This window comes from Salminus brasiliensis, chromosome 24 (genome assembly GCF_030463535.1).
Source record: "Salminus brasiliensis chromosome 24, fSalBra1.hap2, whole genome shotgun sequence".
Taxonomy (NCBI): domain Eukaryota; kingdom Metazoa; phylum Chordata; class Actinopteri; order Characiformes; family Bryconidae; genus Salminus; species Salminus brasiliensis.
In genome coordinates, this window is record NC_132901.1 from 7,420,798 (window position 1) to 7,443,672 (window position 22,875).

The 22,875-nt window shown below is 37.8% G+C and overlaps 1 protein-coding gene across 1 annotated transcript in view; it reads left to right on the forward strand.

Annotated features, from left to right (window-relative positions):
- The window catches only part of prom1b (prominin 1 b), a 39,266-nt gene continuing 16,391 nt past the window's right edge, over positions 1-22,875 (forward strand). The window contains exons 1-9 of the mRNA XM_072669938.1: positions 1-633; positions 11,596-11,657; positions 11,772-11,798; positions 12,466-12,671; positions 18,763-18,883; positions 19,607-19,670; positions 19,775-19,864; positions 20,488-20,511; positions 22,363-22,580. Coding sequence (XP_072526039.1) covers positions 357-633; positions 11,596-11,657; positions 11,772-11,798; positions 12,466-12,671; positions 18,763-18,883; positions 19,607-19,670; positions 19,775-19,864; positions 20,488-20,511; positions 22,363-22,580 — 1,089 coding nt within the window. The 5' untranslated portion in view covers positions 1-356. The remainder of the gene's footprint in view (positions 634-11,595; positions 11,658-11,771; positions 11,799-12,465; positions 12,672-18,762; positions 18,884-19,606; positions 19,671-19,774; positions 19,865-20,487; positions 20,512-22,362; positions 22,581-22,875) is intronic.

Genomic DNA, 22,875 nt, shown 5'->3' on the forward strand with positions numbered 1-22,875 from the left:
GCGCACGCGCTCACGGTCTCGCGCGCTCCAGGAGGAGCGGCTGTGGATTCTCCGCGAACGAGAGAAGCCCGAGGCAGAGAAGGGAGCCTGGGAAGATAACGAGAGATGTTTCCTTCGAAAACGACACACGCCTAAATTCCCATCGCAACGTTTTTTTCCCTTCTTTCTGTTTTAATCGTTAATCGTCGTTTTAATGTCGAAGTCATCAGAAGACAGCGAAGGCATCTGATTTGAGTTTTTTCTTCCCCTGAGGTTGTTCTCCCTCGCTTCGTTTTCGTTATTGATTCCTTTATATTTTTTTCATTTTACTTTTATTTTGCTTTTTGAAGCCATTCGTATTTAAGGGCCGCGTCGCGATGGTGTGGAAAGCGCGGCTCGCGCTGCTGCTGCTTTATTGCGGTGGCTCGTGCAGTTGGGCGCGCGAGCAGCAACGGCGGCAGCAACCTGCTTCCACCGAAGCACCTGCGCGCGCGGACACGCACCGGGCGCACACGGCTGAAGTGCTGGACTTCGGCTACGTCCCGTCCGTTGTGTACGAGACGCACGCGTACTACGAGCCGGGAGCCATCGGCCTCCTCTTCCACATGGTGCACGCGTTCCTCTACGCCGTGCAACCCAACCCTTTCCCCAAAGGTGAGCATTTTGGCTTTCATTGCGCCTGGAGCTAGTGTGCACCCGGAGTTTCGGTGCGCATGCAGTCAGTATACACTCAATACTGCGTTGCGCGTGGAGCTGATGTATAGTTTCGTGTACAGACAATGTCAATTTCAGCTTTTGCGCGTGCAATCTGTGAGAATTGACGTTTGCACAACGCACAACGTCCCCATTTCAGTGTCTTGTGTGCATACAGTCAGTGTGCATCCCAGCTTTCAGTGTGCGTGCAGCGAATGGACATTTCTGTGTCCGCTCAGTATGCATTACAGCTGCAACTGCGCGTGCAGCCAGTGTGCATTTTGGTTGGCAGTGCACATGCAGAAAGTAAACGTTTACACTCGAAAGCGTGCAGCTTGTGCATATTAGGGTTTAGTGTTCATGCAGTCCGAATTGCAGTTGTTTGTGTGCATGCGTTTACTTTGCATCCTAGCTTTTATGTGCCTGTGCGACTAGTGAGAATTTCAGCGCGTGTGAAGACTGTATTCCAGCTTTCAGTCTGCATCATCCCTTTGGAAGCTCTATGTACAATTGGGTGGAGATGTGGCGGGGTGCATGGTGTAGTTGGAGTTGTTAAAAATTGTTGAAAATAGTTCTGAAGGCGATTAAGGATGCTCCTAGAGGCTGCTTTGTGTTTTTGACTTAGATGTTCAGCTTTTTACAATAGACCATTGTTCCCCATCAGCAGTGCTGTAGTTCCCCTGCACGGCAATTTTGTGTGTAGTCTACAGCACTAAGCTACAGCGCAGTAATAAACATGCAGTATTTCTAGGAACATGGCATGTAGGTTAGGTTAGTGTAGATTTGTTTACAGATGAAAACAGTGCAAGTGTGAACTTACACTTGGTGGCTACCTTAACATAGTATCCAATAATAGAGTTTAAGTATAAGGATAGCTGTATAATAGAAGAGCATTGTCTTTTTTATATAAACCAGAATAATACTGAGGTTGTTGACATAATAAAAGGTAAATGACAAAAGTGTCAGCAAGAGTGAGCAGATCACTAATGGTGAAAGAACAGACATGAACAAACACGAGTTAGTTTTTTTTGACACAAGAGTTGTTTTCTGTCAGTTGCTGTCAGGTTGTGAAAAGTTGTTTATGTGAAGCCAGACTGTTGGGATATGTACGGAGAATGGAGTGTGTGTGTGTGTGTGTGTGTGTGTTTAGGGGAGAATAGGATTGCAGTGGTAAGTCCCTGCTGCCTAATCAATTAGCCGATCTGCCTGATTAGGCGGGCTCTCTGAGTCACCTGCCCAATCAGGTAAGCTGATAATCTGAATGCCATATGCTGCCAATGCAACGCCTGCTCCTCACCTACACACAACATTTGTGCAAACAACTTACAACACATACATCCAGCCCATGTGTGTGAGCAAGTCTTCAGCTTTGTCAGAAATGAATGATTTACATTGATTTGATTAAATGATCTGGTTATTTTTCAAAGAGAAACCTGCTACAGGTCTACTGATGATCACACACAGCATTAACAAAACCTATTTATATCTAGGCAAGTAACCACAACATATGAAAGCATAGTGAGAGCTTATCAAACCAAAGCTGCTCGTTGTAAATAAGTCTGACACAAAGCATTTGGTTAAATCTGATAATATAATGTAGCACTAGGCCTATACATTTTAGAGTTGTGATGCTCCACTGACTTATTAGGAGAACAATAATAATAAGGAATAAGACTATTAAGGAGAGTGGCATCTATCAAAAAATTACTCTGCATAACACTTCATATTTGTGTAAAATCCTGTAATATTACTCTACCGCCTCAGTCCACATGCTTCTTTCACTTTCATTGATGGTACTGTATCTCTCAGCTTGTCCAGAAAAACATGTTCTTTAAGACTTAAAATACTTCCAGACCAAATGGGGGACTCTGTGGGGGGGATCTGCCACTTTTGAACAGTGTTCCTGGTCTGGCTAAACTGGCAGAGATAGCTATTTGGACCTCATAGTGTACGTTAACAGCAACAGATTCCAACACACACCTAGCCATTGGACAGTTGAACAGTCTTGAATTTTATGTACATGGCCTAAATCTAAACTTCAAAAAGTGTATGTTGAAAAATGTATTATAGAAAGTATGCTTTACCATATTCAAAATGACAATTTCATTAGCAAATTGCTTCCTCATGTTTAGTTAGTCATTTTTTATAATGGATACAAATAAACCATCCATTAAACTGAATAATGCAACCACTGCAATCCTAAAAAGAGGCTTTGGGGTGCTGAGACTTTTTAAAAGTGTGTTGTTTAAGTCATTTTGTTTGCCAGTGCTGTTACAAAGCTCTCCAATTATTTTGGACCCTGTAGGCTTTAAATAGCTTCTTACAAATAGTACTCAGAAGCTAAACATGGCTAGTAAGCTGCACTTAGCATTTAAATATAGATAGATTTCTCTTATGCTTGCTCATCTCTTATATTATGCTCATCAGTAGTCAGTGTCAAATCTGACAATCAAATGTCAGTAGTAGTATCTGAAGTATGTTAAGTAAAGACTTGCTTATATGGTTTCTGACACTGTATGGCTTACTTTTATTTAAGGCTGGGAAGTGCCAGATCCCCCGCAGTACAATATTATCACAAAGCTTGAGCCATGCTATGATCTGAGATTTGAAGATATGCTTATTTTTTGGGCGATAATCATGATATGTGATATATTTTATTGTTAATTAATGTTAATATATTTTATAATTTACTGCTTGTTGTTTACTGAATTTCGTTCTTTCTTTCTCTGTAATGCTAATGTAACCTTATCGCCACATTTGTAAGTGTTTTAAGTGTTTATGGTAGATATGTACATGAAAAATATCAGATATTGGCATGGTCCCACATATCAAAATATTCTCAAAATATTCCTTATATATGAAACTCACTCTGGATACATACATCAAGTAGATGAAGTACACTTTACACAATCAAAACAGTGATATGCACACACAGATGTGTGTGGGTTGCATCCTGAACAGTTATCTGTTATGTAATAGCAGTGCATTATTTTATTCTAGCTGGGTGATCAGTGATATTAACATAGGTTTATCTGAGCTGAGTCAGAGGGAGTGCTCCAGGCCTAGATGCTCCTTATATACAATACATTAATTCTGGATCGCCTTTATGTTAATACAGGTGGATACCTATACAGTGGATTGGATCTATATAGTGGATTCAATGTATGCGGCGGTTTTCATCTATATAGACAATTTTGTATTCAGATTAAAGGAGCAGTTCACTGCACAGCTACAGTGTTAGGTGGCTTTCAGCCTGAATTGCTTCTGTTCTTTTTTTTTCTTTTATAGGCCTGTTCCATTACTCTCATCTAGTCCTCTGATTTTCCCAGAGGTATTCCACAAATGAGCCTAAATATTGCAGTGTACAAACAATGCAGTACACACTAACCCTAACCAATGTTAGTTATGTGTTACTGAATAAAAAACACTTTTTATCATGGTGACATTACAGACTATATGAAAGACTCAGCTATTATCTTTTAGCTTAGTAAGGGCACCAACCTGCTTGCTGCACTTGTGTTTCCTCTTGCACTGCCTATGGTGCCTTCTTTCTCAGTCAGCTACATCAGACAATCAAGCAGTCTTTAGACCTGGTCCTTACATCAAGTTTTTTTCTGCTGTTACTGGCAGCTTGAATGACATGTAATATTGACCAATTTCCAGAAGTGTTAGAATGTTTTTATGTGTTCGGTTATATAGAATATTTATTTATTGTTCAGTTCAGTTCAGTTCCAAACTAGATGCTGGATGAGTCATATAAATAATACTAGACCTCTGTTGTGAGAGCTTTGGAGTCATGGAAAGCAATGAAAATAAGGCTCAATGAAATCTCGTTGGTGTCACTCAATCATTTTCATTCTTATTCTCTAACCACCTCCACACAGCCTGCAACTGTTTTATTTTACTAGTTAACATTCTATATGATTTTGGTTGGTTTATTTAACTTTCTTTTACAGTTCTTTTCTTTGCGTTTTGTCTTAACAATTATTTTAGTTTTGCTTAACTATAGTGTTTGGCTTTATTTCCCCCTTTATTCATTTATTTATTATGTTTTTTCTCTTTAATATTTAACAGTTTTACTATTTTATTTTATTTTAACTATTTTACCGTAATTGTTACATATCTTATCTGTTTTATATTGAACAAAAAATCTTTTCATTTTCAATCAGTATTTTATTTATCACTTCAGCTTCACTGTTTACATAGTCTACAGAGTTTGAATAAAGATTGACCGATTGATAGAAAAACACTACATTTAGTATAAATGTTATTCATATTTATTTACATATAAGAGTTTTACTGTGAAAATGAACGCTTACTTTCTAGATTTGTAGCTTTTAAATTCTAATGATCACAGGTGATCATGTATGTATATATATATATATATATATATATATATATATATATATATATATACATATATATAAATATATATATATGATATGATAAATATATACAACCAGTAAATATTTCAGTGTATTTAGTATATGTTTAAGTGAACATATGTACATCTACAGAGAACACACATCTGCACAATTACTGTGATTTTAAATGTATGTTTCCTTTGGAGGATCTGTAACTTATTTTCACTTAGAAAATCAACAAAATATGTGACTTGAACAGGGCTACCCAAACATTTGCATATAACTGTGTGTAGAAGGTCATGGCCACTGCAGAGTAAACTACTGTTATGTGTGGGTGGGTGTGTGTTTCAATCAACTCTATCCTCAAAAGAAACGTTGCTTTTCCTTAGTAACTGAAGCAAAGCTTCTTTCAAGCACCATACTGTGAGAGAAAGCAAAAGAAAAAGAGAGAGAGACGGGGATCAGAGGGGAAAGGTGAAGTAAGGCTGAATTAGTGAGAGAAAATGGAGTGGGGAGGAAGGTAGAAAAGGAGGATTGGGGATTATAGATGGGGAGAGAGAGAGAGAGAGAGAGAGAGAGAGAGAGAGAGAGATTGAAACTGACAATGAAAGAGCGAGAAACAAACAGAAAAGAGGGATCACGAAACTGCCCAGTAGCAAGACCCTTTAAAGAGGATTAACCATATGCCACTCCATACAGTTCATTCTGTCTCATTCACAGACATGCACACAACGCACACGCACACACACACACACACACACACACACACACACACACACACACACACACAGACACACACACACACACACACATACACACACACACACATATATATTAATATCTGTTAATATCTGTATAAAGCAGATTAGATCACTATTAAAGATTAGTGAATCCATTCCAGAAGCAGCCATGCAAACCCTACGTTGGCCTTTCGTTTTGTTGTGGCACACCCACTTCAAGGTTGTACGTGTTGTGCATTCTGAGATGTTTTTCTGCCCAACACAGTTGTACAATTTTAGTGGTTATCTGAGTTACTGTAGCTTTTCTGTCAGCTCCAACCAGTCTGACCATTTTCTGTTGACCTCTCTTATCAAAGAGGCGTTTTCTGTCTGCAGGACTGCTGACAGAAATGTATTGCAGACCATTCTGAGTAAACTCTAAAGACCGCTGGAAATCAGCAGTTCTGGAACTTCAAAGTAACCCCTTTGGCACCAAAAATCATGTCACACTCAAAAATATTGAGGTCACATTTTTCCCCATTCTGGTGATTGATGTAAGCATTACCTAAAGCTGTTGATCCGTACCTGCTTTGTTTTATGCATTGCTTTGCTGCAACTGAAGTTAGGATTGCTGCTATAGTAAAAGAGAAGTTTCTTGCCTTTTTTAATAAAAATGTTTTGTGCTATACTCTCTGCCACTCTCTCTGCCACTCTACAGTTCATAGAGACAATATATGGAAATTAGGCTGCAAAAACAAGTTAACAGCGTAACTGGTGCAGTGGTGCTGAGGTACGCAGCCGGAGGCAGCACACATCCATGTAAATGTTGGCATGATGATAGCATTAGTCTTCCTGACATTTAGGTTTTGTCAGGAAGACCTGTCAGTTGTAAGTGTTCTGTGTACATGTAGAAAACATCTGGTTTATTCCACTGACTGCTGCATTATACTGCCATCAGTTCTGGCAGTGGAAGAACCTTCCATTGCTGCTGAATAACGTGCAATATCTGGTCTGGTTGCTGAACATTCTGATGTAAACGCAGTGTAACATTTTCTTCTGTCTATTTCAACTTTTTGAAAATGTCATGTTACAGCCAAGCCAATCAAAACTGAGGTAAGTTCAGTATCTGGCTTATGGTCACAACTAGAGCTGAGTAATATGACAATATTTTATTGTAATGAGTATTTTGTCAGGGCTAAAATAAACACTGATCAGCTGCAGGTTTTATTACTAACAGTGTAATTAGACTGGTTTAATTAGATATTATTATTAATAATAATATAATGAAGTGCAGCTGATGTTGAATAAAAATCACTATATTCAGTACGGGAGAAGATCTGAATAGTAGTTTTTAAGGGTCTGTTGCTACAGATGTATTTAGTCCTGTAATTCCATGTATCGTGATAAATATTGTGAAAAATGTATTTTAATATTGTGATTATAGTATTTTTACAATATCGACCAGCCCTTCTCACAACACACTGGATTTTGGAATTCAAACCAATGTTTTTAATGAAGGTGCACACACTGTCACTGACATTCACTGTCAATGCATAGCTCATTCTTTCCTCAGGACCACAGTGTGTCACTTATCGTCTTGCCATACTGCTTTAAATGAAACGCAGCTTAACCACACAAATTGAAAGTAGCGGACGTGTGGCTTGAAATTTGTAATATTCTATTTAAAGTGTGAAGTGAGCTCTGGGGAAAATGTTGTTGGCACTATTACTGTGATGCTTCCTAGCTGTGCTCTGCTATGCATGTCTGCTGTGCGGTGGCCTTTAGGGGTACAGTAAAAAAAACAGACTGTTTAAAGTATTTAAGGTTGAAAATTAATTATAAGAAAAATGTAGAATATTGGCTTTGCAAGCATTGAGGAATGTATTGCTAGAGTTAAATCTAGCAAAGCATGTTTCATAGGAAGTGATATATTTAGATAGATTTAGATATTTTTTGAAAAATATGACAACTGATCTGAATTCCTGTGCACGTATGTGTCTTTGTATGAAAGCATGAGAGTAACAGCATCTTAAATCCAGCAGACCAGTTGCTATGACAGCTGTGGAAAAATCACACGTCACGTATCTGTTTCTCTACTTACTGACAAACACCTATCCATCTGTCCACACACACACCTCTAGTCCATCCTAAAACATGCCGTCTGATCTCTAGTCGAGGCTAAACTGAAGTACTGTTTGGACATACATATATACAATACAATATTTCTGATCTGTTTAGCTGCCATGCATCAGTAAAAGTTGAAAATAGTCATTGTGATTAGTTATATCAGTGTATATCATTGAAAAATTCTGATACACTCTGCTGAATAATGTACTGTCAGTGTGTATCTAGCTGGTCTGCTTTCCCAAAAGTCTTAATAGTTTTACATTTTACAGTAGCTTTGGCTGAGGCATGGGTGGCGTCTACAGACCGCTCTGTTTGTTTGGAGGCACATTATTGATACATAATGTGGTCACTGAACGCACATTTTAATCAGTCACAACACAACATTTTAATACTTAAATATAAAAAGGGTTTACATGATGTAACTGTTGCCTGCACACTTATTTCTTTATATATTTTGTGTAGCCAAGCAAACCCCATAATACTTAAAGCATCCACTGTTGCGAATTAGATTTACTAGCAACATTTTAGCTGTTTGCAATAATCCAATTAAACAACACGAACAATTGAAACAGCTCAACACAACTAATACAAGTGCTTTCTCTTTTTTAATTTATCCCCTACCCTATTTATTGTTTAGTGTCATTTTCCTTTAGTTTAAGACCGTGTTCTGTGTTTTTTGTTACTTGTCATACGTGTTGCTCTCACCAAGACAAATTCCTTGTATGTGTAACATACTTGGTGAAATAAAGAGATTCTGATTCTGATTCTGATTCTAAATTCAACACAAAATGTATCTCAGCATGCCTCGCCGACATCTCTTCTTGGATGGCGACTCACCACCTCAAACTCAACCCCAGCAAGACGGAGCTGCTGTACATTCCGGGAACTGCTGGACCAAAAAACGATCTTGTCATCACCTTTGAGAACTCACTGGTCACTCGTTCTACAGAAGTTTGAAGCCTTGGTGTAGTCATGGATGATCAGTTATCGTTCTCAAGTCATGTTGCAAACGTAACCCCTCCGTACTTGATGGCAATGGTCAAAAGCCGATTCGAGCTTCAAGTACGGCTCGGCTCGACCCGCCATCCCTCAAAATCCGCAGAAGACAAGCGTCCAGGCTTTTTTCTGTCCTGGCACCAAAGTGGTGGAACGAGCTTCCCCTGGGTGTCCGAACGGCCGAGTCGCTCGCTGTCTTCAAACGCAGACTGAAGACCCACCTCTTCTGAGAGTACTTGGACGATTAGAGTACTATGGTCACCTTATTGTCTTGTGTTTAGTAATGTCTAAACTTAGAAGTATCCTTTGAATTATTGGTCTATTCTAACTAGCTAAGGCTTTTCTTGGGTAAATAGCAAAGCACTTTGTAAGTCGCTCTGGATAAGAGCGTCTCCTAAATGCCATAAAGTAAGTGTAAATGTAAATGTCACTTTTAATGACTACTGCAATCTCAGAATTGTTCATCCCCTATATGACAAGCGTCTTTAGTATCAAGTAGAGCACCCTTTTGCTGTTATGACCTGCTGCAAACGTTATGCATAGCTAGACACCACCGTCTAGCAGCATTCCTCATGAGCAGTGGCTCCAGTTAACTAATATTCTGCGGTTTGTGTGCTGCAACCACCTTCTTCACCAAAGATTTTCTATGGGACTTAAGTCAGGTAAATGTGACAGCCACTCCAGAATTTAGAAGAGTTCTTCTAAAACCAAACCTTGGTGAACTTTGAGGTATGCTTGACCTTTTGGAAGGTCTAATGACAGCCAACTTTTAGCTTCCTCACCAATGTTTTCTCCTAGTATTTCCTGATATAGTGTGACTTTTGCATATACAATGCTGAAGTATATTGTGCAGCACTATCCAGATTTTGATATACTTTGGCCAGATTCTTGTCACTTAAATGTGTCCCCAGTGTGACCAGATGAGATCTGATTTTACATTCTCTACTTTCCACTTTTTATTTTTTTATTGTTGGAACCGTGAGGCATGCATTATTTATGAATTACAATGACCTGGCATTGTAAACTGTTTGATCAAAGTCAAGCCTTGTGGCATTGTGGTTCTACGTCGCTGCTATACTGTGAATATAGAGTGGTAAAATACTACATACTCTATCTCAAATATAGAGAATATAGAGTAGTAAAGCAGCAATAACAATGTCTATTTTTGAGACTGTTTTGTGATGTTTAATATGTTAATAAAAATAAATGATAATGAAGTTATGCTTATTTTGGTCATATTTATGCACTGCAACAGTGCAAGAATATGTCATTATATTCGGAAAGAGCATAAAGCAAATTGAAACCACGTATGGGTTTGCATGATTATGTAGGCCTAATGAAAGGTTATGGGGTTTACTGGGTTATGAGACATACAGTACATATGGATTACCGGGTAAGCAGCTTTACATTTGTGTTGTGACTGCTTATGTAGGTCGTGTTAGGTCATATGTGACTAAGTGTGTTTTAAATACAGTGTGACTCACTTAAATATAAGACACTTACAGACAGGCTCACAGACACCCAAGTATTTACTGTTATATGTTTCTCAGATTTCTAAGACTTGCATAACTGTGTGTAAAAAAGTATTTGCTCATTATTAACATTTTTAAGGGTACTCATATATACAATTTTACAGTGAGAACTGCATTTGTTTGATTTGTATATGATTAATATATTATCAGAATTACCCTTTTCAAGATACTATGAAAGCTGTGTGACTAGTTGAATTAGTTGAATTGATATACTTCATTAGTAATACATTTTTAGTACCTGGCAGATCTAGAAACATAGCAGTTGATCTGCGCTTGTTAAATATGTGAGCTCTACCTTTTAGGACATCATCAGTCTGCAGTGTCAGGTTTCAGACACACAACTAAAAAAATCTGTAAAAAAAAACACATAAACACATTGTAACACATGTTTAAAACAGCAGCAGGCAAAATGCCTTCAGAGAAGAAGCTAAGCAGCATCAGATGGTAAGATTCATGTGACATGAGCAATCCTTTTTTTCATTAGTACAAACAAGTTATTTTATTTGACAAATCACCTCACGTTATCACTGCGTTCATATCACTAAAATCATATTATCAAATAAATTTTTATTTGAGCAGTCTTTACATCTCTGCTAAAAATATCACTAGGAATTTTCTTTTAAGCAGCTACCATTTATGAACAATTAAGGAGAAAGTGGTGAGTGGAAATTTGAAAGCTTAACCCATATGTATGGCTTTTTTTTTTTTTACATTTCATTAACATGATATCCATATTACTTTTTGATAAATCTGTGAATAAAACATTAACTGTTATGACCAAAAAACTATTTTTAGTTTTAACACCTCTGTTTGAAGTCTGTACTTTAGCCTGACTACCTGACTACTAGTTGTTTACATCCTTTAAACCAGTGCTATACAAGTACCAAGGGGAAGATTGAAATAATACAGCTTTGAATTCTCAGAGTTACAGACAGTTTGGTGATCCGAAGACAAAAAGTCACTTTCTTTGAACTAAAACGTTTTTGTGAGTGAATCTTAATAAATTAATGTGGTGACATTGTGGTGATCCCATTGCTTATAATGGGATTCCCATAGTATATAATAAAAAAAAGAATGAAAACATCAGTAATTAATCTTAATTGGCATTGCATTAGTCCAAAGGTTGCAGAAAAGGTTTTTAAAAATATGAAACTGCTGACAGGGCATCATCTTGTTTGGTTTCAGATCTTATTGTAAAGCTTTTGCAGCAAAATATGGGAGGGATCAAACCAGAAGAGCTTCAGAAGGTGTGTGACAGTTTGTTCTTATTTTCTTTGAACTAAAATTCTAAAATATATTTTTATTTCATATTATTGTTTCTAAACATGTCTATTCTTTTCTATTGTTGTACTGCACAACAGCCTGAGAACGTTGTCCTAACTCTACAGGTAATGTTCTATAGCAGCTTTACTTTGTATTCATCCTGATTCTCTCACTTCTAATTAGCTGGTGGCTAATGCATCAGATCAGGGCAGTATCAAAATCAGTAATAAGTAATTAATTTATTGTAATTTGATCGTTTTCATTTCCAAACCTCCCCACAGGCCAGGCTTTACAGTTAACATCCATTACCTGGCTAATCAGTACGCTATTATATGAAACTTCATTTACTATTGGTGAAATTGGGCATTATTTATATTTATTGTTGGGCAGTTTTAATGCATTTATCAGTAAGAAATGAATGGCTTGTTTTACACTGGAAACAACCATTTTGGGTTAGCTGTGATTGTTCTATAGCTTTAATGGTATTATACCAAGCTTTATGCACACTGCCTACCTGACAGTAGCCAGTTCTTCAGTTTTTTTATTACAGTTCAAAAACACACATCATTTTGTATGTCAAAAAAGAAAAACAACAAAACCTCAAAGACCCTTGGTACTGCATTGTTGACTAATAATTGGTTTCAATAAGGCTCTAATATTTTGTTACATTTTATTATGATTTTACAAACAAAAGTACTTTGTCCAGATAAATTAAAACTTTTTTTCTCAGATGGTCTCTTGCCAAGTACTGTAAATGAAATGTGGTTCACTCTCTTTTCCCTCTCTCTGTAGGCTATTTACTATGAGATAGGCTTCATCGTGCTGGCCGTGCTGGGGTTTTTATTCGTGATGCTAATGCCACTGGTGGGCTTTTGTTTCTGCTTATGCCGCTGCTGTGAAAACTGTGGAGGGGAGATGCATCAGAGACACCGCAAAAACGCAGACTGCCAGCGGGGCTTTTACACAGCCTCTCTCATCGCGTCATCTATCTTTATCACGTAAGTTCCCACGCTAGCAAAACCTCATGCAAAAACACAGAATGTAAGGGTTCACATAAAATCTAATTGATATTGCTTATGTGTTTTTGATACACACTCTTATCTATGAAAGTGTCCGAAAGTACAGACTGAAAGATAGTTATTCATACCAATTTATCTGTACATACTTTTGACCGTCATTTATTAAATTGTGTTTTGTGCGTAGCTAGCATATACGATTTACCATAATGTGTATTGTTTTCTTGATCTGAGAATTAGCATTAACTAGTGAGACAATTGTGAATCTTTTTGTTTCAGTTGTGTTTCTTAGATCCATCTTTTAAAGCAGTTCAAAATGAACACTCTGGTACTTGGATCTTGGTTTCACCTATACCTTTTTCTCAGATCTGGCCTTTTGGTTTGTGAGTTGAGGTTGATGTTTATTGTCTGAAAATAGTCTGTAAATAGAACTGAAAGTTCTTGTAAAACCATACTATAATATGTACTGAGTACTGAGAGTGGTAAAGTTTGTTTGTGCTAATTCTGCATCTTTCACACTGAGTGGAGCAGCAGCTACACAAGCAATGCAGATGATCTGCTATTATGCCCTTGATAAAAGTAAAATATATAAAAAACCATCTAAACAAGCATGATTCATTTTTGAAAAAATACATTTAAAGTGGCCACAGTGAACAACAGTGGCAAAAACGGTGGCAAAAAAGGGCAGAATTGTAGTTTAGGACTGACACTTTAAGACATTAAAAGATCTGGCTTCATAACCTGCATTTTGGCTAATTCACAAATCTAAATCATAGATCATGACCAGTCATGCATGGGTTCATGTAATAGCTAAAACCTAGATAAGTGAATTAATTGGAGAAGTGAGAAGTGATTTATTGGAGTCATTTTGTGACTGGTCCATGGCCCATGTTTAGTAGAGGCACAAAAAGAAAACCCAATACTGCCTTGGCCATGATATACCAAGGGACTTTTTTGAAGTATTTGGAGCTCAAGCTGTAATTTTGAAGAATCATAGTGTATAATAATAGAATAATACATGTGTAAAAGCAGCTTTGCCTCAATCATGAGGAAATATGTGAGGTGTTTTAATCCCATTCTTTCTCCAGGTTATATTTAGCGCCTAAAGCTGTGTTTATGAATTTGAGTGAACAGAAGTCCCAGCAAGTTCACCAGTAGATGTGTTTTGATTTTGGAAATGAAACAGTTAAAAGTTCATTTGGATTGTAAACTGTAAAAATCACGGACAGTGGTCATACACTTAAAATAGTCAAGTGTAGTATGTAAGATGGTAAATAAATGTGTGCATATTTGTCACTGAAGCTTCTAGTTAAAGTTCATTACACTAATTCCCTGCTAGAAATAGAATGGAGGTCATGGGCTGTACTCTACCACCCCCCCCCCCCCCCCCCAACCCATCATCCCCTGTCTGTCCTCCATCCACCTCATTTTTTATGTCCATTTCAACTTCTCTCCCCCTCACTCTCTCTGTATTTCTATCTTTTTGTTTTTCTCTCTGCCTCTCTGTTTGTGTCCACCCCCCCCCCCCCCCAATCTCTTGGTGTCGGTCTTATGGTCAGATTCGCTTCCTTTGCGTGATAAACACAATCTGTGCCACTGAACTGCTGAACTGCAGCGTAATCCAATTCTGTCTAGGACAGTTAGAGAACAGTGACTGTATCTATCTATCTTGAGGCCTTTGCTTAAATAAAAAAAAGGTTTTCCCCCATCATTCTGCACTCAGTACTTTATTATGAGACAGTAAAAACAGAATTTTTGAATATTTTGCAAATCTATTGAAAAGGAAAAACTAAAATATTGCATTGACTTGTAAGTATTCAGACCCTTTACTCATTAATAAATTGGAGTACTCTTAGCAGCAATTACAACCTCCAGTCTGAGTATGATGCCAAAAGGTTTGCATACCTGGATTTGAGGAGTTTCTGCTAGTCTTCTCTGCAGATCCTCTCAAGCTCTGTCAGGTTGGATGGGGACCGTTGGTGCTCGATTGGGTTCAAGTCAGGGTTCTGGCTGGGCCACTCAAGGACATTCACAGAGTTGTCCTCAAACCACTCCTGTGTTGTCTTGGCTGTGTGCTTAGGGAGGTGAACTTGCGACCTAGCCGGAGGTCTTGAGCGTTCTGTATCAAGTTTTTCATTAAGAATATCTCTGTACTTTGCACCATTTAGCTTTCCCTCAACCCTGAGCAGTCTCACTGTCCCATCTGCTGAAAAACACCCCCACAGCATTATGCTGCCACCACCATGCTTCACTGTAGAGATGGTATTGACATGTGCTGAGCAGTGTCTGGTTTCCTCCAGACATGATGCTTAGAATTGAGGCCAAAAAGTTTTTTATCAGGCCAGACAATCTTGTTTCTTACAGTCTGAGAGTCCTTTAGGGACTTTTATGTGTTTTTAATTAAGGAGAGGCTTCTTGGTGGAGTACTGCAGTGATGGTTCATCTCTGGAAGTTTCCTTTTGGAAGTTTTTCACTCTGGCTGAGACCACTGGGTTCTTGGTCACACCTCTTACCAAAGCCCTGGAATACTTAGTTTGGTGGAGCATCCTGCTCTAAGAAGAGTCCTGGTTGTTCTAAATGTCTTCCATTTGAGAATTATAAAGGCAGACTGTGCCCTTGGGAACTTTCAGTGCTGCAGATTCTTTTGTATCCTTCTCCAGATCTGTTACTCTATCTCTAATCCTGTCTCTGAGCTCTACAGACAATTTTTTCCTCCTTATGGTTTGGTTTTGGCTTATGCACATTAATGTGCAAACTGATACCTCAGTGCCTGCTGCCACCAAATCTTGCTGCAGGTCTTTTGCATCCTTTCCAGAGTTTTTGATCTGTCTCCTCAGGAATCTGGTGGCAGCAGATTATAGCGTCATCTCTCTACCACATCCAGGTAGTGTAGACAGTGTTCCTTTAACTCTGAACTTGGGAACTATGCTTTCAACTGTATCTCAAGGTACATCCAGTGCCTTTACTATTCTTTTAATTTTCTCTTAATACTGGACTGTGACCAATGTGGAGATTTACGGATCACCACTCCTCTGGCGGTAGATTTAAGAGAATAAGGAGTCAATTATACAATAAATAATTTATTATCGTAAATCTAATCGAATCATCACAGATATCATAACTCAGACACACATTGTCACCTGCTGGTTATATTTAAAACAGTAATTTCCATAAGGAATTTTTGATAATAGATTAATTTTGCTACCAAACTAACATAGCAGCTACGAATACAGCTTAATAGCAGTGCATTTTCCATTTCGCAGAGACATATAAGTGTGAGGATTAAAATGGTGCTGGCCGCATGTCGTGGTATGTCTGGTAGTGATGCCATCTGTGTAACAGACTTTGCAGTCTATTTTGGGGAAAGCTGTTTTTTTGTCTTTTACTTAATCCTTTGATCATACTATCACATGAGGGTGGTGCAGCATTACATTGCACAACATTCCACACATGTGCTTTACCTCATATGCGTATACATTTTATATGGAAAACAGCAGGGATAGATTTCCCTCCCTCTAGTGTAGTGTGGGGGTGCCAAACCCTGGTCCTGAAGATCTACCACTCTGAGTTCACATCCAGCACACCTGGCTCTTATAATCAGATGGTCTTCACTACCTGGGTAAGGTGTGTTAGATTGGGGCTGGAGCTAAACTTTGCAGGGTGATAGGTCACCACAGCCAGTGGTTTAGAATAACAGACAACACACACACACACACACACACACACTCACACACACACACAGACACACACACACACACTGTACTATACTACACGCTGACTTGCAGCACTCACAAAAGCACCTTTTTTGTGTGTGTGCGTGCCACAGCAGCGGTTATGTGACATTGATAGCCCTGAGTTTGTCCTGAGAGAAATTCCCTACTTTATTTTCTCTGCCCTCCATCCCCGTTCTTTCTCTTTTTTCTCTCCTGGATGGTGCTGACAGCAGCTTCTCAGACCACAATGAGCATTTGTGAAGGCTAGACAACCATGAGCCCTGTCTGCATGCTGCATGTGTGTGCCTGCTTGTCTGTCTGTCTTTTGGTCTTTTTGGTCTTTTGATCGTCTTTCACTGGCAGAGACAAAAATGAACTGTTTGAATAGAACCATGGAATGACCCATCTGTCACTGTGCTTTCATTTCTTTTGCATTATTCTTCTTTTCAGTTTCTTTATTTGTCAAGTTTTTTGGACCTGTTCCTACATAATATTTCCTACTTTCAAATCAAGTCAACCAGGCAGAGAGATCCTAGCTGTTCCTAGCTACTGAGCCAATGCGTATGTGTATGTTGTGTTATTGTTGTTATTGTTCTCAGTTTGATAAATTGTCATTTGTGAAGTAGGCTCAGATACCAAGTAGTGCAGGTGTACACCTCTGAAAAGTCTACAGAATGATACTCAATAACTCATTCACTGTTCACTACTAAGTGTTTTCTGTAGTAAACTGATTGGGAATGGGCCAAACATGTGTCTTTTGAACATGTACATTACTTACTACCTAATGTAGTGTATTGGCTAGAACCTGGAGAAATAAGATGTTAGATGTTTAGAAAATGTTAAGATTTAGTATACTGCAATTATACAATACTGAACATTAACCACTGTGTACCTCCAATTTTGCATGTAAACTATTAATTAAAAAGCGAAACTTTTTTTTGAGAACCAATACAGCATTATACATGCGTACTGTGTTGTGAACTAATACATTAATGAGCCAAACCATTATGGCCACTCACAGATAAAGTGGAAAATTTTGGATTATCTCGTAACAGTGGTGCATGCAGTGGTCTGAAGGACGGGAAGAAAAACCTTTTGTAGTTTATATGTAAAATAAAGAAGGCTTGAAGTGTTTCCACCAACAGTGCTATCAAAGGGAAAATCCTGCTTCAGCAACAGGGTGTAGGGCACACAGGGCTCACCAGTATGCAGTGGCAACGAAGGCTATGCCACTAGTTCCAGACTAACAGAAGGGCTACTGTGGCAGATGTTTTCACAGAAATTGTTATTAATGGTCACTAGTGTGAATTTTACAGTTTCTCACTGTAAAACTGTGAGGCTGTGTAGCATGCTAACCCCTGTCTGCCACCACAATTGAGGCAGTGCAAGAATGTTGCCCGGTCTGATGATTAAGGTTTTCTTTTATATCATGTGGATATGAATACTCCGGAATGAAGACAAGCCACTGGTGGCGGTGTGATGCTCTAGGCAGTGTTTTGGTACACCAAGTTTTGTTGGGAAACCAGGTACACCACGCAGTGTGATTTTGAGGGCACTACAGTCTCCTACAATGCATTCGGAATTGCTAGTAAACATTGGAGCTCCCTATATCAGTTGAATGTGGACCAAAATGCATAGTGAATCTCATTACTAAGCATCATGCAGCGGACGAACTGGAGCCAACAACATTTGCTTAAGAGATACTAGCCACTAGACCCGTGACACCGTGAATTTCATATTGGTTCATGTTGGTTGTTAAAGGCGCTACAAAGTGTTTTTTGAGCGCTGCCCTTTTGTAAAAGAGATATGAGTGCAAAGAAGAAGCTTCTCTTTTACAATTCCCTTCATTGTAATGGTAACTTCAAAGACTTAAAGTATCTCATATTAACGTTTAGTTCCACAGACCACAGGGCACCTTTCCAGAGTACTAGCATATTATTCATAATGTTTTAGCTCATCAGTGTTTTTTTCATCCCACAAAACAAGTGTATGTACTATTAGTACATTTTCATTCAATTCAAAGGATATTATTAATGATATGTCTCCTTTTATACTTATAAATATAAATACATATTAACAATTTAGAGTAAACTTCACTGCTTGATTCAACAAAGCTACCAGTGAGAATGAATTATGCCATGCACATCACTGGGACCTAGGAGGGTTATAGTAGTTGAGTTAGTGCCACCCTGTGGTCAGCGACTGTTCCTGCATGACTTTTCTCTAATAACTGTGTGTAATGAGAATATCTGAATAGCTGAAGTTATGTAACATGTACATTTCAGTGTAGTGTATGTCTGAAATACACAGTGTATTGTTTTTCATTGTTGTTTTTCTGTATGTATGTGTGTGTGTTGTAGAGCGGGTGTGCTTGTTGCCTACACAGCGAACCACAATATCACCACCCGGATCAAAAGCACCCGACGACTTGTCAGCACCAACATAAGAGACTTGAAATCATTCGCCAATTATACACCAGCGGTAACAAAAACACACACACACACACACACACACACACACACACACGCACACATACAAACATTTTTGTAAAGTCTTTTGTAAAGTGTTGCATTAATAGGCACTGACTGTGGAGGCATTTGGATATTGTTGCCCAACATTACAATAAGATATTACAACAGTCCAAATGTCCACTTTCTTATCCCCTTAATTATTTTATTGATTTTAAGCAGTAGAATTTAGCTGCTGAAGCTAATTCCCTTTGTGGCACTGGCAGCAAATAACCAGTCAGATGAAGCTGTAGCTAACCTAAAAATGCTTTTATTTTATATTTTTAAAAATGTTTTTAATTTGTGTAAAGCTGCATGGCTAGAAAGTGTAAATATAATTACAAAAGTACATGGTAACTAAAACAAAACAAATGATTAAGAATATAATAATAAAAGTCATAGACTGCTTTCGTTTAATTTAATTTCCACAACACAGCCAATAGTACAATAATACAAGTTCTGAATTTTACAGTATATAAGAATATTGTTAGTAGTTAGGCTGTTAAATGTTTTATTTTCGTTTTTATTTTCCTGATACTGAAAAATGTATGTGTTTAATGACTATTAATTAAATAATTGAAGGGTGCTCTAGCTTTTGCACAGTACTGTACAGATAACACACTCTTTAACCCATGACCTATGATGACTCCTAGAGACTGCTAAGCTAATACTGTTCTTTCTTTATTTCTGTTTACAGCAAATAGATTACCTGACAGCACAGTACACTACAGCCAAGAATAAAGTACTCTCAGATTTAGACAGTAAGTAGATTCTATTACTCACTCTCTCTGACCTTTTTTAAGACTCTTTCTTATGTCAGTGGTGTAACTAATGTTTTTTGTTTTGCAACTGTCAATGTTATCAGAGATTGGGCCGTTGCTGGGGGGTCGGATACACAATCAACTGGAGAAAGAAGTGATTCCTGCTTTAGACAATGCGCTACGCATGACAGGAGGTAAGGCCAAACAAACATGTACACATACATACAGTGAGTCAAGTGATTATATTAAAACATAACCCTGACCCTAACCCCAGTGTTTAACACACAAAAAAAGTTCAGCATCTTTTAAAAAAGCATAATTCTTTAAACCTAAGAGCTAGAAGTGGCTTCCTTAACACAACTTATTATTTTTAACTGTAACGTAGTGATGCAATGTTACATTTATTTGTATAGCGCAGATTTATTTATTTATTTATACAACCTGATGTTTTTGAATCCAGAACTAAGACAAAGAGCAACAAAAAAATAAACATGTAAAAAATGTTAATTAAACAAACAATATGTGCATTTTTATTACTGTATGCATGTAATATATGCATTAATATTATTTCTGTCTTGATTTAATTGTTATTTAAACATTAAAGTAAATGCATCAACAGACATTATCAAGTTAATATCTAAGAGTAGATTCAAAGACAAAAAAGACTGTTTGGTACCTTTGGTAGTAAGGGTGTACATACACTTGTGGCTTGAGCACTCAAGTATAAATATTACATTTATAATGGATTGCTCTGTTCCTGTCTCTGTCTTTCTTCCTTTCTCTCTCTTTCTGTAAATGTGTAATTTCTGTGCTAAAGTCAAAGTGGAGAGTGCTATTAAAGGTAATAGCCCATTCCTCCCTGTACTGTGAACAATCAGCATACACTCATCATTCTTGTTTATGGTGATGAGAGAGAGGTGGCACATGTGTTTGTGATTGTAAAGTGCAGTTTTGAGCTTTGGATGACGACTGTGATTGTATGTGTCCATACATAACGCAGTTGTTAATGTTTCATTTGTTCTGTGTTTTAGTTTGTGATGTTATCTCCAGTGTCTTATATGTTTAATGATGTCCCATCATCGTACTATTATCCAACATCCAGCTTTGAGTAATCCGAACTGTAGACAGGGTTCCCACACTGCCTGAAAATCTATGAAAAAGAGACTAGTTTGAGTCATGGAAATAAATGACTGAGGGCTATTGAATGACTTCATTAGAACTAAACTTGTCATGAACTCATTAGAGTTAAACTAATGTCTTCATTAATAGAATCATTAGAATCATTAGAATAAAAATGATGTTGTCTTGAACCGAGTCAAAGCGGTGTCATTATGACTTGATTGGTAAATCAGCAGATCCACAGATTCAGTTTTTTTTATGTAAATGCAGAATGTAGTATTTAAATGTACATAAAGACTTAATAAGCTCAAGACAAATTGCTTTAGAAATACTTTCACACATGATGTGGGTTTTGGGCTCAAAACACATGGTAGCTTATTATAAAAAAATGTCTACAAGCCTCTAATCTAATAAAGCCACAGCAACACTACAACGAGCTGCTATCTGTACCGGCTTACATAAGTGAGCTTGTGGGATAAATGTGCAGGTCTTTTCTTTTATTAAATTTAACACACATGGGAGATCACTTAGCCAACAATAGTGCTGCCGAATCCCCCCGCCCCCCCTTGAAACCCAGAAGGATTTAAATATCCACACAGTCACGGTCTAAAAAAGAAGCAGGTATCCAAAATAGTGAGAGCAGAATGATCATCTATGCCAGTTGTACTGTAGTGTGCCAGAGAAAACAACACCGCTCCACTGTCCTCTGTGTTTCTGTGTTTTTTTTACATAAACTAATTGATAATATTAAAGCTGACAGTGAGTAGACTTAAGGTTAAAATCACACATTCCAGTTTTGCTTGAGTTAATTTCTGCATGAATGATTACCCTATAGCCTATCTGATCTGTGTGGATTTACCTGTGCAGTTTTGTATGACATTGTCCTTTCCGCTGTGGTTAATGTTAGAATCTATTCTGTTCTTTGCTTGTATATTAGCGGTGTGTGTGTGTGTGTGTGTGTGTGTGCGCATACACATACATATGTTTGAATGCATCAATGCATTGTGAGTCATTGATCTGAAGGTGATCAGCGTCAGAGTTGATTATATTATAGTAATATTTAAATAATATATAAATTCAGTTTTTATTTAAATGAAATTGTCAGGCTATTTTTCATAAAATGGTTGATTTATTGTTTGTATTGTTAGTGTCCAACCACAGTGTAAATAGTTCTTATGTTAGTGGTTGTTAGTGTGTTTTAAATAACAAAAAATAATAATTAAATAATAAAAAAAAATTATGTACCAAAATTATAACATTAAATTGGATACAATTCTATGATGCACTGAATTGTGGGGAAGCATGATGATATTTAAAAGCGGCATTGGGCAGATATAATACTGATATTTCAAACCAGTATTTTCTGACAAATTTGTTGACCTCCAATATCTATCTATGAATAAATATGATATATCCAGGTAGATGTAGTGTTTTTTTTTAATAACATAACATTTGGATATTAGAATGGATATTGGTTAATTTAGAATCATTATGAAATCAAAACCCCTTATTTCCTGCTTGTATTTCCACATATGGATTTTTTATGTGTTTTTGCATCTGTGTGTTCGCCTAGCAATGCGGGAGACCAAGGAGGCGTTAGAGAATGTGAGCACGTCTCTGGAAACTCTGCAAGATGGGACAGGGAAGCTACAGAGGTCCCTGCAGTCTGAGCGTGCTTCACTCTCAAACACACTTAACGATCCGGCCTGCAGCAACGGGGAGGTGTCACACACGTGTAACACCGTCAGGGGCACCCTCAGCCAGCTTGCTATCAGTGCCAACTTTAATGGGGTAATGCACAGACACACACATACACACAGTCTTATCTAAGTAATAATACTTAGGGCAGGGTTAAGGCAGGGTTGTCCAACCGTGTCCTCATAGGGCCGGTTTGGCTGCAAGTTTTCATTCCAACTAAGCCCAAGTACATCTGATTCTACTTGTTTAATCTTGTCTCAGTCTTAAGAATTGGTCAGGTGAGCCCCTGCTTAGATGGTATTGAAAACCTGCGATTACACCTTTTGCATACAAGGCTGGATATGCTTGACTTACAGAGAAGATATGAATATAGGAACGTCTTGACTTA